At 41.2% G+C, this 13895-nt stretch overlaps 4 protein-coding genes across 4 annotated transcripts; 2 read left to right on the top strand and 2 right to left on the bottom strand.

Annotated features, from left to right (window-relative positions):
- Nucleotides 1-817: 817 nt before the first annotated feature.
- Nucleotides 818-2591, bottom strand: MELLADRAFT_89260 (putative presenilin associated, rhomboid-like protein; the record flags this gene model as incomplete). Its single annotated transcript, XM_007404371.1, has 5 exons — nucleotides 818-988; nucleotides 1094-1185; nucleotides 1271-1426; nucleotides 1517-1676; nucleotides 1776-2591. 5 exons carry the CDS (start codon nucleotides 2589-2591, stop codon nucleotides 818-820), a joined length of 1395 nt encoding a protein of 464 aa, XP_007404433.1.
- A 1173-nt stretch (nucleotides 2592-3764) lies between these two features.
- MELLADRAFT_89259 (uncharacterized protein) lies at nucleotides 3765-4379 on the top strand (the record flags this gene model as incomplete). Its single annotated transcript, XM_007404569.1, has 3 exons — nucleotides 3765-3881; nucleotides 3959-4264; nucleotides 4341-4379. The coding sequence occupies 3 exons, from the start codon at nucleotides 3765-3767 to the stop codon at nucleotides 4377-4379; spliced, it is 462 nt and encodes a 153-aa protein (XP_007404631.1).
- A 1972-nt stretch (nucleotides 4380-6351) lies between these two features.
- Nucleotides 6352-6929, bottom strand: MELLADRAFT_101966 (uncharacterized protein; the record flags this gene model as incomplete). Its single annotated transcript, XM_007404370.1, has 3 exons — nucleotides 6352-6390; nucleotides 6462-6743; nucleotides 6816-6929. The coding sequence occupies 3 exons, from the start codon at nucleotides 6927-6929 to the stop codon at nucleotides 6352-6354; spliced, it is 435 nt and encodes a 144-aa protein (XP_007404432.1).
- A 1283-nt stretch (nucleotides 6930-8212) lies between these two features.
- On the top strand, nucleotides 8213-8841 carry MELLADRAFT_101965 (uncharacterized protein; the record flags this gene model as incomplete). The annotated part of the gene is made up of 3 exons (XM_007404570.1): nucleotides 8213-8326; nucleotides 8399-8680; nucleotides 8773-8841. The coding sequence occupies 3 exons, from the start codon at nucleotides 8213-8215 to the stop codon at nucleotides 8839-8841; spliced, it is 465 nt and encodes a 154-aa protein (XP_007404632.1).
- Nucleotides 8842-13895: the final 5054 nt, after the last annotated feature.

The following is a 13895-nucleotide window of genomic DNA, read 5'->3' as shown; positions in this document are numbered from 1 at the left end:
ACCAGATTGCCGGTGCTGGCTACAAAACATGTATTTCACCCACCCTCCACAAACTGGACTTTTGTCTTGATTTCAGATAATCCAAAAGTGATCTATTTCTCAATGTCAGTCCAATCAATAATGTGAGATTTCTTTCAAGAAAATCATGCTTGACATGTTTAGCAAGCTCTTAGAAGGGAGCTGCTGTTGATATACCAGTGTTCTGAGATCAGGGGGAAGTTGTTAAGTCAATTTGTTGAGTGCAGAGCTGGATGGATGGCTGTTAAAAATTTGGTGTACCAAGTGCTACAATAATGCCTCAAGGCTGTGTAAATTCAGCCAAGCCTGATGCATGGTTTGACACAGCTGTAGGGATTGCAGGTCAACAACTGGTCCATAGTGGATCTGCTTGTAATTTAATCATAAAGTCAGAATAAATCATGTGTTTACCACACCCACAGTTGGTGCTTTAAGGCTCTTATGATGCCTGAGCATAGGAATGATGCAAATTAGTAGAGGCTAAAGCAGACTGGTTTTTTGCATATGCATTGTCTTGTGATGAACTTGTTACTCCACACAAAAGTCAACATCATAAATAACATTCTGGGGGTTCTGGGTATGTCAAACAAGTAAGATGCAAATTTGACCAGTGCTCTAGAAGAGTGATCTATTTGAAGAGACCTGTTGAGATAATATCAAGCAAATGGTCTTGGTCAAATGAAATGATCATGAGTGGGGAAATAATCACAATGAGTATGTCAATATCTCTCTGCATTTACTTTTTGGATGTGAATTCCTCTACTGAATATTATGTGCAGGAACCTCATTATGAGTATACTCAGTCTTTCTCATGACTGTTCTTCTCTGGTGACCAAAATTTCAGCCTGGCCACATCAAACCATTTGGCAATCACCAGGTGCCAAAGTACACCTGCAAATGCCCCACCAAGATGTGCAGCGTGATCGAAGAACTTCCAGTTCCTAATCACCCCCATTAGATCAAACAAAACCTAAAAACAATGGAGAAGTCATAAATAAGTCACTGAATTACATCAAGCAACCAATCTGTATCAAGGAGCACGTATGAAAAAGATTTGAAGTATAGGTTGACTTACTGCGCCTGTAACAGCCCCTCCTATATTTATGGGTATCCATGGCAAGAAGATCAAAGATACCTGTGCATCAGGAAATGCCAGAGCTGTCATGGCTTCGGAGTCAAATGGTAGATCTCAGTGTCCACTCAAGTATCGCTTTTAAACCTATCTAGTTCCAAAAGTTGATTTTGAGCTTACTAAGACAGCCATAGATGGCGCCGGACGCTCCCAAGCTCGGTAAAATAGGAGTTGGAACAACGGTGGTGTTTGAAGTTCCTTGTCGCCATCTCAACAGTCTGGGGGCTCGCACTACCAAGGAAAAGGCATGACTTGCGAACCCGGCAAAAAGGCCAGCTATAGAACAACACGAAGATGTTATACCCTAATGTCAGTGAATCATTCATCCTGACTATGCAGCTACAACAGCTGCAAAAAATGACCAACCAAATAAGTAAAATGCTAAAAAGTGATATGTAGGCGTGGACTCGGGTATTCGAACGGGGTCATAGTCCCTAGACGCTCTGAAGCGATGAGTAAGAGAATCGTGCGCCGTTGATCCAATACTATATAGGGCCATCATATTGAAGCCAAAATGTAAGGCACTCTGATAAACACATATTAAGGGAAAGTTAGCAAAGCTCAAACTTGGAAAAATCAAGATGCATATGGTTCATCTCGATAAGAAGAGGAAAAGATACTCAACTGCTTGACTGAACACGGAGGTAAGGATTGTGTGACTTTTACCAGATAAAGGATTATGGGTGAAATTTGAAGTCATGTAGCTAGTCATGCGAGGAAGCTGCCACAGTAAAAAGATTGGTAGATTGGCGAGTGCCAAGACAAGGCAAATTTGTTTTCCCTCGCTAAGGTTGATATACCAGGTTAAGATGTGATTGGGTATGATATGGTTCAAACCGGAACTTTTGATAAAGTTCAGCTTCTCTAGCTTTCTTAACTGCTGAAGCTGCATATCACTAGGTTCAGCGGAGTCGGGCAGAGTAGAGAACACTTTCGAAAACCACATTGGGAAGGTAGTCTGGTTCTTGAAAACGTAGTCGATTTTAGATGACGTGTCTTTGTTCGTCATGTAGACAGCAGTACCAAAACCGAGTATTGTTAAGCCTGCACAAAACATAAAGGGCTTCCATATCGTTGGTCTGGAGCTCGGTATAGCACTTGAATCAAAGTTATCGGTTTGATTGTAGACGTTGCTTTGAGATGGCGAGTTACGACTGTGGGTGACGATGGGCATCCTTTTCAATTCGATTTTACCCAAAGACTGTGACCTAAGGGGGGCGGTGTGGAACCATCTTGAGTTAGATGCAGAACAAGGTACACTACGCTTCCCATGATCAATGAATGATGATGAGGAAAGACGTTGGATGATGGGCTGGACCCAACCCGATTGCCGCGCATAGATCCCAATCGAAATTGAAGATGTCGTAGCTGGCTTCAATCCGAACGCGATCGATCGCCTAGCCAGACGGACGGGGGATTCGATGGTAGCCTTGAACGCCATGCCGACGGGCCAGAGTTCCGCTTGATCTTCACTTCCAATAAAGATATTATGAATGCCTCTCGAGCCGTCGCTCGTGACTTAGCCTTGAGGACCTGTACTCGAAAGTCTCCAGTTCATGAAGCGGAAGTGAGCTATTATGTGATTGCAGGTCGAGAATACCAAGAAGAGTTCCTGACCCACATCTTGGATGATGATAAATGCTGTAAACTTGCTTCCTTCGCGACTAAATCGATCCTTCAAGTCCTTGATCGAATCAAATGACATCAGATTTCAAAACTTGGAACTTTTCTCAACCCAAGCTAGCAGGAGCTTTCTAAACCCATACTCCTGCTTCCTCATGGACTCTCAAAAGCCATAAGTAGTAACTTGATATAAGATGGATTGCAAACCACGGAATAAAAGGAGAGTCTACAAAGATCATAGGACCGGCCACCTCGACTATTGAAAGTTGCACAAAACTCCTCGTTGTTCACAGCTTACCCCTCAATGCGTCGAACAAAGCATGCTGTGATGTCGCTTTATGGAGACGATTGCGAGCTTCTGAAGTCAGGAAGTGCTTTTTTCCGCGTTGGATACATTGTTAGGGTGATGGTGAGGCTTCTTTTGGGGGTCGTGGTTGGGACATGATCGACTTGCGGTTTTCAGGGTTTTGCAAGTGAACGAGAAAGCATTTACCCGTGATACTCGCCCATGAACGACTATGATCAGTACTTACATTTGGGAGTGGAAGCTAAAGCGATATCAGACCCAGTGGGTCTCTTGTGCTTCCGTTTGGCGCTGCGCTTTTTCTTCCTCTATGAGGACTTCCAATTTCCCTGCAAATTCAACCATTATGGCAATGCTACAGGGTTTCCTTTTTTGCAGACAGGCCGTGGCGTATTTCGCAACGTCCCTCTCACCCGATGCTTGTGACAATCCCCTACACCAGCCCTGCTTTTGGACCCGTTACCATTACTGATATCTCCGGCTTTCTGACCTTTGATATGTGGGACTCGATGGTGGCTAATGGCGTGCAAGATATCGCTTAAAAGGAGCTATTTACTCCCGTATCCGGCTCGATATCCATCTACTACATAGCAATCTTACTTCTTCATCGCAGGGATAAATTCGATTCACCTTCGAAAATCTAACCTCACAGCCCGTGCTCAGAAACTTCAATCTATCACCGTCGAGATGCAGTTCTTCTCTTTTGCCCTCGTATTTGCCAGTGCTGTCATGCTTTCGCAGATTCACGCGGCCCCAACCGCAAGCGGCCTTTCATCAGCCAACACGTACACGCAAGACTCCCATGTAAGCTTCTAAGCCGGGGCTCACTGCTGATGCCACTCCACGCTGATCTTGACAATTCTCCATTGATGAATTCCAAGGTCTTAAAACGAGCGGCATCAAACTCCAACACCATGGACGGTAACTCAACCGGTGGAGATACTAATGAGCTACCAGAAAAGACCGCACTCACTACAACCCCCGATAGACTTATGCCATCGACCAGTGTCGTTCCCACCGACTCGTCCCCAAAGAGCACTGCTGTTGACCCTGCAAGCGAAGCTAAGATCAAGGCGGCCAAGGACGCTATCACCGAGCAAAAGAAAACTACCAAGGCTCAATGGCGCAAGTTCAAAGATGAGGAGGAAAAGTTACAAAAGATGATCAATGACTATGTTGTTTTGGAGGTACGTATATTTCTTTACATCTTACTAAGGATAATTGCTTATGTTCTTCGTGCTTCTTTCTCCTTTTCGTACGCAGATGAAATCGTTCAAGCCCGCAACAATGGGTCCCATTTGATAGGGAAATCTAGAAGCTTCCTACATTCTTTGATGTCATCAATCATTCTTTTCTATTCTTTGGAGTGTAAAAATTTGCTTTCCATCATCACTTGATCGCCTGTAAGAGCTGAGACTGTATGTAATTGTTTTTTCTCCAAATCTTTTGTAAAATCGTCACCACAAACAATGTCTATATCAAGAGATATATATAGGATTGTACCGTACCTTGATGGAATTCTCTCTGCCAGATGCTTTGAACCAGATGCTTTGAGCCAGATGCTTTGAACCAGATGCTTTGAACCAGATGCTTTGAACCAGATGCTCTCATTTAGGTGGTAACTACAAATGGACGTACTGTATGAGCATATCAGTCTTTGATGGCATTTCCATCTTTCCTTGGTGGAGCACGTGACGCTGACTCGATATTATCATCAGCTTCTCTCAATAAGTTGGGGCACCTTTCATACTGTTTACATTATGATCCCTGTTGGAAGGTTTTCAAGCTACAAGGTGAAACAGCAGGTTTGATATGACTAGCAAATATTTCTCCAGTGGGAAGTTCATCTTGTCCTTTGAGTATAAATATGGAGTTTCATATCCAAGTTGATGAATTTTCATAAGCCAAGTGTCATGTCAAGACCCAATACTTCTGCCATTCTGGTATTGCACCACGTTATATGCCCGATTATGATACCATGTGGCAGGTGCGCTTCTCTTTTGGAGTCTTCTCAGATTTCTGGCAAGTTCAGTCAATGTTGTAGAATAGGCCTTCGGTGCCACATCATGCAACTTAAGTCCTACGTCCACGAATTGAATGGAACCCAAAATGATGCAGAGCTTGAGCCACTTCCGATGAGCATATCTTAGCAAGGGGTGAGAGTCAGACAATCATCCAATACATTTTTATCAATCAGTGTGAATCAGCACAGTTCAATGAAAAGGGACAAAATGGTACACCATTTGAGGATGAAATACGATCACACGCCGGTTTCCTTCAAGTGTGGTAAGTACATCCATTCATAGCTATCATCAGATACGATATTACCCACTTTTAGCAATGCAACCAAGTAAAGTTTCTCAAGTTACTACGTATAACGTGTTAGCACAGATGACACCGCGGGAATTAACTCGTTTGAAGCCCGATTGAGTGAAATTTTGGTGTCCGGGTTCGAAATTTCCTCGAATCAAGAAACTCGTTCACAACTCGTTAGCATTAGGTTTGCCAATTTCCCTCGGGCTGTACTGTGTACTCTGCTGGCCCCGTGTATGTACAGTCACATGATAAAATAACAACCCCTTTCACCATTACTCGCCTTCACCTTCCTTTGTCAAGCCTTGATCAACCAGATACACAAGAAAGGAGTTCAGTGGGGAAGTGAGACAGCCAAACCGTAGGAATCAAAGGTTTTGAGAGTGCTGTGTATGTATATGTATTGTAGCGTACTCGAGGGAAATCGGCAAACATAATGCTAACGAGTTGTGAACGAGTTTCACGATTCGAGGAAATTTCGAACCCGGACACCGAAATTTCGCTCAATCGGGTTTTGAACGAGTTAATTCCCGCGGTGTGATATACGACGAACGATTTTTTCGTTACATCATACACTTGTAATATCTAAGATTATATGCCGTCAATGTTTGACTTTGTTATAATATATCAAGCTCTTATGTGCTCTTTACCTTGATCTTTGTCTCTTATCAAGCCCAAACATTTTGTTCTTACAATCTTCTTTACCTCAGATTGTTTTCATCTTGGTTCAATCAGGGCTCAGCTTTTATTCAAGCTGATTACCTGATTCCCACAGGTGATAACCATTTTAATGGAGTCACGCTAGGTTTAATACGAAATTGGCAGAGGCTTGATGACGAACAAAAGGATTACAATTTAAGCTCTTTCAAGAGATCAAGGGGTACATGAAAAACAGATGTATATACATTCAGATGAGTAAACGAAAAAAGCGAAGAATTATGTTTGGTTTTCAAGATACTTTTCAGACGGAACCCATGCTTGAAGGCTTGTGTGATTTCATCTGCGCACGAAAAGGAAAAAGAGGTCAGAAGAAGATGGGATTGGTCTTTGGAGAACACAGGGAAGATTTACCTCCAAAACCACGAGATCATGTGTCATCTTTTGTAACTTATCTTCCTCGTCTTGGAACTTTCGCCATTCAGCCTTGGTGACTTTCTTTTGCTTAGTGATAGCTTCCTTAGCGGCCTTGATTTGGTCTTCATTGGGGTTTGTCGTACTGGCGTTCTTTTCTGGCATATCAGTAGCACTTCCAGCACTCAATCCAAGCTTGTCTGAAGTTGAAGTTTTATCTGTTGGAGGCCCGTCCATGGTGTTAGAGTCTGCTCCTGAGGAACTTTCAGCTCGTTTCAAAACCTTGAAAGCCACCAAAAGACAAATTTTAACCTCCGTGATTTTTTCAAGCAGAGGAAAAGCTCAAGGGCTCACGTGAGATTCTTGCTCAAAGGTGTTGATGGCAGAAAGGACGCTCGCTGGGGTCGCTTGAATCTGCGAAAACATGAGAGCACTAGCAAAAATGAGAGCGGAAGAGAGGAATTGCATATTGCAGGTATGTAATAGATGGGAAGTATGGAAGGCTATTGCTTCAAGTTTTTGGATGTAAGTAAAATTAATGTCGAGAAGAAAGAGTAAGATTGATGGGGTTTGGTGGATGATGAAAACAAGCCAAAGACAGACGAAAGTTGCTCCCTTTAAATGGCATTTTTCGCTATAACCGCCATCGAGCGCCAGTCATCACAAGGTTGGAAGCTATATCAGTAGCGATATGATACCAGCAACGACTACGGATTCAGAGACAAGGGCGGTAAGGGATTGTCATGTCCGCTTTTTCGGAGGGAGGGACATCTGCACATTGCCACGGCCTGTCACCCTTGGAGGTAAGCTCTTTCTAACCTTGTGGTCTACATGCAGTGGAGCGCTTGGAGGATAGAGATCGTCATGAGCGTCGCTTCCGTGAGAGTGAGATCGAGGAAAATGCCGTGGTCACCCTTGAAAGTTGCTCTCTGCATCATTCAGTTCGTGGAAGTAGCTGCCCCAAGAAGGGGCCCCTCTAAGCTCTAGGATCACCTTGCCACAATAGTTGCACTTGGAGGCGAGAGCACTCGTAGCAAAAAGACAAGCTGCCTCGTGCTCACCTATCACGGATCATGACGTTACACAACGGCAGCACTGCAGCACGACAGGGCCAGTGGGTCTTGAAAGGCGAGTTGAACCTGTCCATCCCAAAAAAGCCTGTCTAGTAGTCAAGTGTAGCCATGATATACCAGTTTGAAAGTTGTATTCTAGGGATGCAATCCATGCCACAGTTTGTTAGGAGTGATGATAAATCTAAGGGCTATTCTTCCGCAATTCAAAGGTGACTCAGAAAGATAGGCAATACATACTACCTTCAAGGGTAACAGACCGTGGCATTTTTTGTATGTTCCCTCTCTCCGAAAAAACGCCCATGAGAATCCCTATTCTTCAACAATGCTGCTCCCACAAGATTCGTGTAACCCATAAAGACACAAAGAATCCCCTCCAAGGACGGCGCACCGTGGCGTTTTTTGTAACGTTCCTCCCACTGGACCAATGCTCCTGACGATCCTTTCTACCAGCCCTGGGACCCGTCCTCATAGCTGATATCATCAGCTTTTCAACCTTTGATGACTGGAACTCGATGGCGGTTATAGCGAAAAATGACATTTAAAGGGAGCAACTCTCGCCTTTCTCTGGTTTGTTTTCACCATCCACTAAACTCCCATCAATCTTACTCTTTCTTCTCAGATATCAATTTTACTTACATCCAAAATCTTGAAGCCATAGCCTTCCAACATACCTACAACATGCAATTCCTCTCTTTCGCTCTGATTTTTGCTAGTGCTCTCATGTTTTCGCAGATTCAAGCGACCCCAGCAAGCGGCCTTTATGCCACCAACACCTTTGAGCAAGAATCTCACGTAAGCCCTTGAGCTTTTCCTCTGCTTGAAAAAATCACAAAGGTTAAAATTTGTCTTTTGGTGGCTTTCAAGGTTTTGAAACGAGCTGAAAGTTCTTCAGGAACAGACTCTAACACCATGGACGGGCCTCCAACAGATAGAACTTCAACTTCAGATAAGCTTGGATTGAATGCTGGAAACCTCACTGATATACCAGAAAAGACCGCCAGTACGACAAACTCTGATGAAGACCAAATCAAGGCGGCTAAAGAAGCTATCACTAAGCAAAAGAAAGTCACCAAGGCTGAATGGCAAAAGTTCCAAGATGAGGAAGATAAGTTACAAAAGATGACACATGATCTTGTGGTTTTGGAGGTAAATCTTCCTAATTGTTTTCTCCAAAGATTATTTGATGATGATCATCTTCTGACTCTTTTTTTTCATTTCCTTTTTGTGTGTGTGTGTAGATGAAATCACACAAGCCACCAACCATGAGTCCAACCATGGGACCAACCATGGGTCACATCAGTGTCTAAGTCTACAAAACTGGTTCTCTGTAGTATTTTGAGTCTATACATTTACTTTCCATGTACCATTTCTTTTTGCTTCAAAGACTATGTACATATACCTCTCTTTTTTGTTCACATCAAAGGTTTGTAAGACGTAGCATTTTCCCATATCTCGAAGAGTTACCTCTTCAGCTACAATTGTACATAAAGTGAACACATCCTGAATTTGAATGACAAGTTAATGAATTAGGGGATACAAAGTTGAAATCCGGCCGAAAATCCGGCCGCGTGGCCAGATTTCCAGATTCCATTTTTTGCGGTAATTCGGAATCTGGACATGAGTCCGGATTCTCTCAACTTTGAATCCCCCGACTTCAAGTTCCATGCCAACTTTCCACTACACCACCAGTCCCACATCCAATATCGACGACTCGCCCCCACTTCACATAGCAACAACTCGATACCATTGCAAAATAGCCCTCAAGAGGTCCATTCAAACAGCACGACATGCAAGAAAGGTGTATGTTCAGAACAACCTAGACTCACTTGCAATGTTTCAAGTCAATCTCGCCGGGATAGATTTTTCTTACGCATGATTCAAGCCTTACAAATCCATCAAATTGCTGTAACTGACAAGAATTGAAAGAAGGCAGCTTTCTCGGTCAACCAAACTTACAATTTAATCAATCACAACATGAACCTTATGATAGATCAATCTCAAATCTTTTGATTGATGAAAAAGACCAACTCTTGACTTCAATTCTCACAAAGATTCCATCTGGTCTGACTATTCTTAAACTTATCTGTATCCTTGTTTGATTTGATTCGTGTGTGAAAAGATTATACAAAGGATCTAATACAAAATTCAGAGTTCCAAAAAGTGACTCTTTAACAAAACTTCTAGATCGAGGATGTCTTTGGACTAAGATCAACTGCTATTGTCTGCCAGTTTCATTCATCCACAGGTTTGAAAGAGTCTTTGTTCTGCAGCTTGAGTTAAAACATCTAAAATCACAGGTTCAAGTGTTTTTAATTGATATGAAGCAGCTAAAGAGAAAACAAAACCAAAACCAAAAGAGTAGATTAGATTTAAATCAGATCGAATATGATTTTTAAAGTATTAATCAAGAGAAGAAAAATGATCTGTTACCGATCTGTTGTACCATTGAAGTTAATTGTCCTTTATTCAAAAAATCCGTAATCTTCACTCGATCTCGATGATTAGTTGAATTCCATAAAGGAGGATAAGGTTGATTTGAATGAGAATGAGAATGTAATGAAGATCAATTTGACTCAGAGTGCAAGGAAGGATTTCTGGGTGCCTGGTGTTGGATGAGAACGAAAATCTTGAGATTGAGGTGTTGAGTCGGATATGGAATTGAGGTGAGTGAAGAACTGGCCAGTGATCTGTTGATTTCTCTTTTTGCCAAATTTCAAGTCGTGGCCAGAAAAAAATGGAATCTGGAAATCTGGCCACGCGGCCGGATTTTCGGCCGGATTTCAACTTTGTATCCCCTAAATGTGTACACCACGGGGCAGCTGGCACGTGAGATTCACGTGAAATAGTTCTCTGCCAATAAATCACGCGCTGTCCACAGTGCGATACCCGTTGTGAGCTACACATGACAGCCAGGGTGAGCAGCTAAAGCGTGGTGGCTCACCTGTCCATTGGGTGAGTCATCTCACATCATAACAGTGTGAAATGACTAATCCAATGAGCGGTGTGGAAATCAATTTAGATCTCACTCTAAGAAACAATTTTTTATTTATTCTTTAATGTGTTCCTTGAAAATTCAGAGTCGATTTCATTGGAAGATCCATTAAAATCAATTTAATTGCAATTTACAATTCTCAGTTCAAGATTCTCTATTAATCATATTCATTATAACTTATTTATTTCACAATTTGCATAAACATTAGTCTTTATTACATTCAATTCAAGATAAAAGATAATAACATGATGAGATTCAAAATCAAAAAACAAATAATCAAGAAAATCAACAAGTTAGTATGAAATCGATCAATCTAAAAAAATAAAGAATACAAACCTAGATTTCAAATGAGGAGAGAAGAACAAATGATTAATTAGTTTATAGATAGATCGAACTAAAAGAAAGAAGATATAATAAAAAAAGAAGAACTTACAAATTTGAACTTAGACTTGAATCGATCAAAAGAAAGTAAGAGAAGAAGCTAAAGAATCAAAGAAGACACATAAAAAGATAAAAGAAGATTAAATGATCACTTAGTCTATGAAAGACTTGAATTGAAAGAAAATTGAAGAACCTACAGATTGAACTTTGAAATCAGATCGATTTATCAATTTAGGAAAGCTAGAATTCAAATTAGAAGATAGAAGAAGAACAAGTGATTAGTTAGTATATGAATGATCAAACTAAAAGAAGAAAAACAAACAAAGAACTTACAAATTGGATTTCAAAATCGATCGATCTGAAAGCTAAAAGAACATTAGAATCAATATTTGAAGATGAAAGAAGAACTAAAAAGAACCAATAAGTGTATGAAATGATGGATTAGGATTGAATAATCAAAAGAGTTAGAAAATAGAAAGGACTTACGTTAGATGCAAAGATAGAACAGGATCGATCCAAGATTGAGTGACATAATCGATCAGATTTGAAGGATTGGAATAAGAGGAAATACGAGGTTGAGATTGAGGTGGAAGGTATAAGAAGAGTGAGTTGAAGAGTTGAAGAAGGGGTCCGGGAGGGTGTGTGTCGATCTTTGAGTCTTTTTGTTAGTGTTATTTTAAAGTGTTATCGAGTTTTTTCTCTGTTAAACTCTTATAAGGGTAATTGTGTTATCTTTTTTTTATAGTTTAAAGTTCAGGAGTCGGATGATGAAAGACGATGAACAAAGAGGACTGTGAATGACTGTGGTTCTTTGACTGTGGTTCCTGTGACATGTACCGTACCTGTGATGTCAGACTTGACAGTGATCATCATACCTTTACCCAAATCTTGGTTTTGAGAATGACACCAAGATGTGGTACAGCCTGATTTTCAAAAGGGCAGGCTTCAAAGTAAATTTATTTGTGGCCAAGTCCTTTTGATTTTGTCAAGAAGTGGATGCTTTTCAAAGGAGAATAGCCACATGATCAGCACTCGATGTGAGCTTGGATGAGCTCATTTGCATGCTGAGCACCTGGCTGGCAGGTTGCGCTCGTATGACCCAGCTCACCCACTCATTGGCTGGTAAGTCACGCCACGCCAACGTGGTCTTTCTCTCCACGTGTAAGATACGTGAAAGGCCATGGGTGAAGGCCACGTAGCCGCCCTCACACTGCTACCACCTGTTCTACACAACCACTCAGTGTGGTCATACCCAACTTACATTTCACGTGGTCCCAGTTCAAACCCGCCCCGTGGTGTACTCTCCAAACATCTCAACTTGATTTCCATCTTTGAATGCTGTGTCAATTGATCCTTTTCCAATTTCATTCAACATTACCTACAACTGTGGGTTCAAACATGAGGGGCCATCGTATCATGACAACTTGAACATCTGGGGGCTGTGTTCAGCTGTGCTCCCTTGAATCAATGCCCCACAGTCCCAGGGTTTGTGCTATCATGATGATACAGGCTACAGCTACTCTCCAAAGATTGTGGGTTCAAGACTTTAAGTAGCTTCATTAAGTCTTGTTACATGTATGAAGGTGATCAAACCTGATACTATCTACACTTGTTCTGAACGAAAAAGGTTCTTTAAGAATTCAGGAGGTGTGTTAATAGATTCTTACAAATGATCAAACAGTGATATTCCTTTCAACAATTGTATTCAAAAAAACTCATTGAAGAATCACTCTGATCACACAAAGTTTTACATTTCTGAAATGGGATCGTTAAAACTTACTACTAGCTTGGTATTAAAATACCAAAAAGAAAAGTATTTGGTGCGAAGCCCAAGGCCTAAGCCTAGGGTATAAAATTGCTGACATAAACTGAACACGTCCTACGGGGTGGCTAGCGGCCTTCTTGAATGAAAAATAACCGTACACGATAATAAAGATATAACCAAAAAAGAAATATAACCAGCTAATAATATAACCACAAACATCACAACATAAACCACAAATAAACTGCTACCAAATAACAAATAAACAATATGATAACTTGTTTTCTTTTTTTGAAACACAACACCTTTTTTCTAAATGTAATAGAGACACATAGCTTCAATTTGTCTTGCATGAAGGGAGGGAAGGAGGGATCAAAAATTTGATTTGAATTAATATATGATGAGTTTTAACGAGCTTAGATAATGATTCTTGAGTTTGAAGACAAACTTTGAAAAAAGTGAACACAATGGGAGTTGGTAAAGAGAGAATAATCAAATGATGTCATATCTGAAATTTGAGAGAAGATATAAGAACCGACCCGTCAGTTCCCCAAACCACATGTGATGTGATGTTACCAACTTTCCCATTCCACTAGGTTAATAAAAAGTTACCAATAGCGAGAAATGGGATCGTTAAAACTTACTACTAGCTTGGATTTAAAATACCAAAAAGAAAAGTATTTGGTGCAAAGCCCAAGGCCTAAGCCTAGGGTATAAAATTGCTGACATAAACTGAACACGTCCTCTCCGACCCGCCTACCAGCGTACCCAGAGAGTGGTGAAGAAGGAGATGGAAAAATTAGTAAACAAAAGGTAATTTGTCAGTGTTCATTCTACCAAATACAAAATATTTCAACCAAAAATAGAAAATATTAGATAAGCATGAGTTCAAGGTATAAAAACCATTAACTTATGTAAATGGGTCATCCCCATAAACCAAAAGAGCATATCACATGCATTGACCAGACCAAAAACTAGTACGAAAAAAGGCTTTGACGCCATTGACCAATTACTACTCACTTATTCAAAAATGACTTTATAACCAACGTGAGACATTCGTCCAATCACATGATTTTGATTTTCTGGTAGACGCAGAGCACAATGACCTCAAACATAGATGAGAAAAGCGTCTGATGACCCTTGTCCCGCACTTTTGATATAGTCCATTGTCGCACCCGCTTGTGCTAACGCAGTTGCACCGCCGGACCTTAAAGAATGACCCAAAA

The sequence above is a fragment of the Melampsora larici-populina genome, assembly GCF_000204055.1.
Source record: "Melampsora larici-populina 98AG31 unplaced genomic scaffold MELLAscaffold_2, whole genome shotgun sequence".
NCBI lineage: Eukaryota > Fungi > Basidiomycota > Pucciniomycetes > Pucciniales > Melampsoraceae > Melampsora > Melampsora laricis-populina.
Note: the sequence above shows the minus strand (reverse complement) of the source record. Positions and strands in the feature narration are given on the sequence as shown.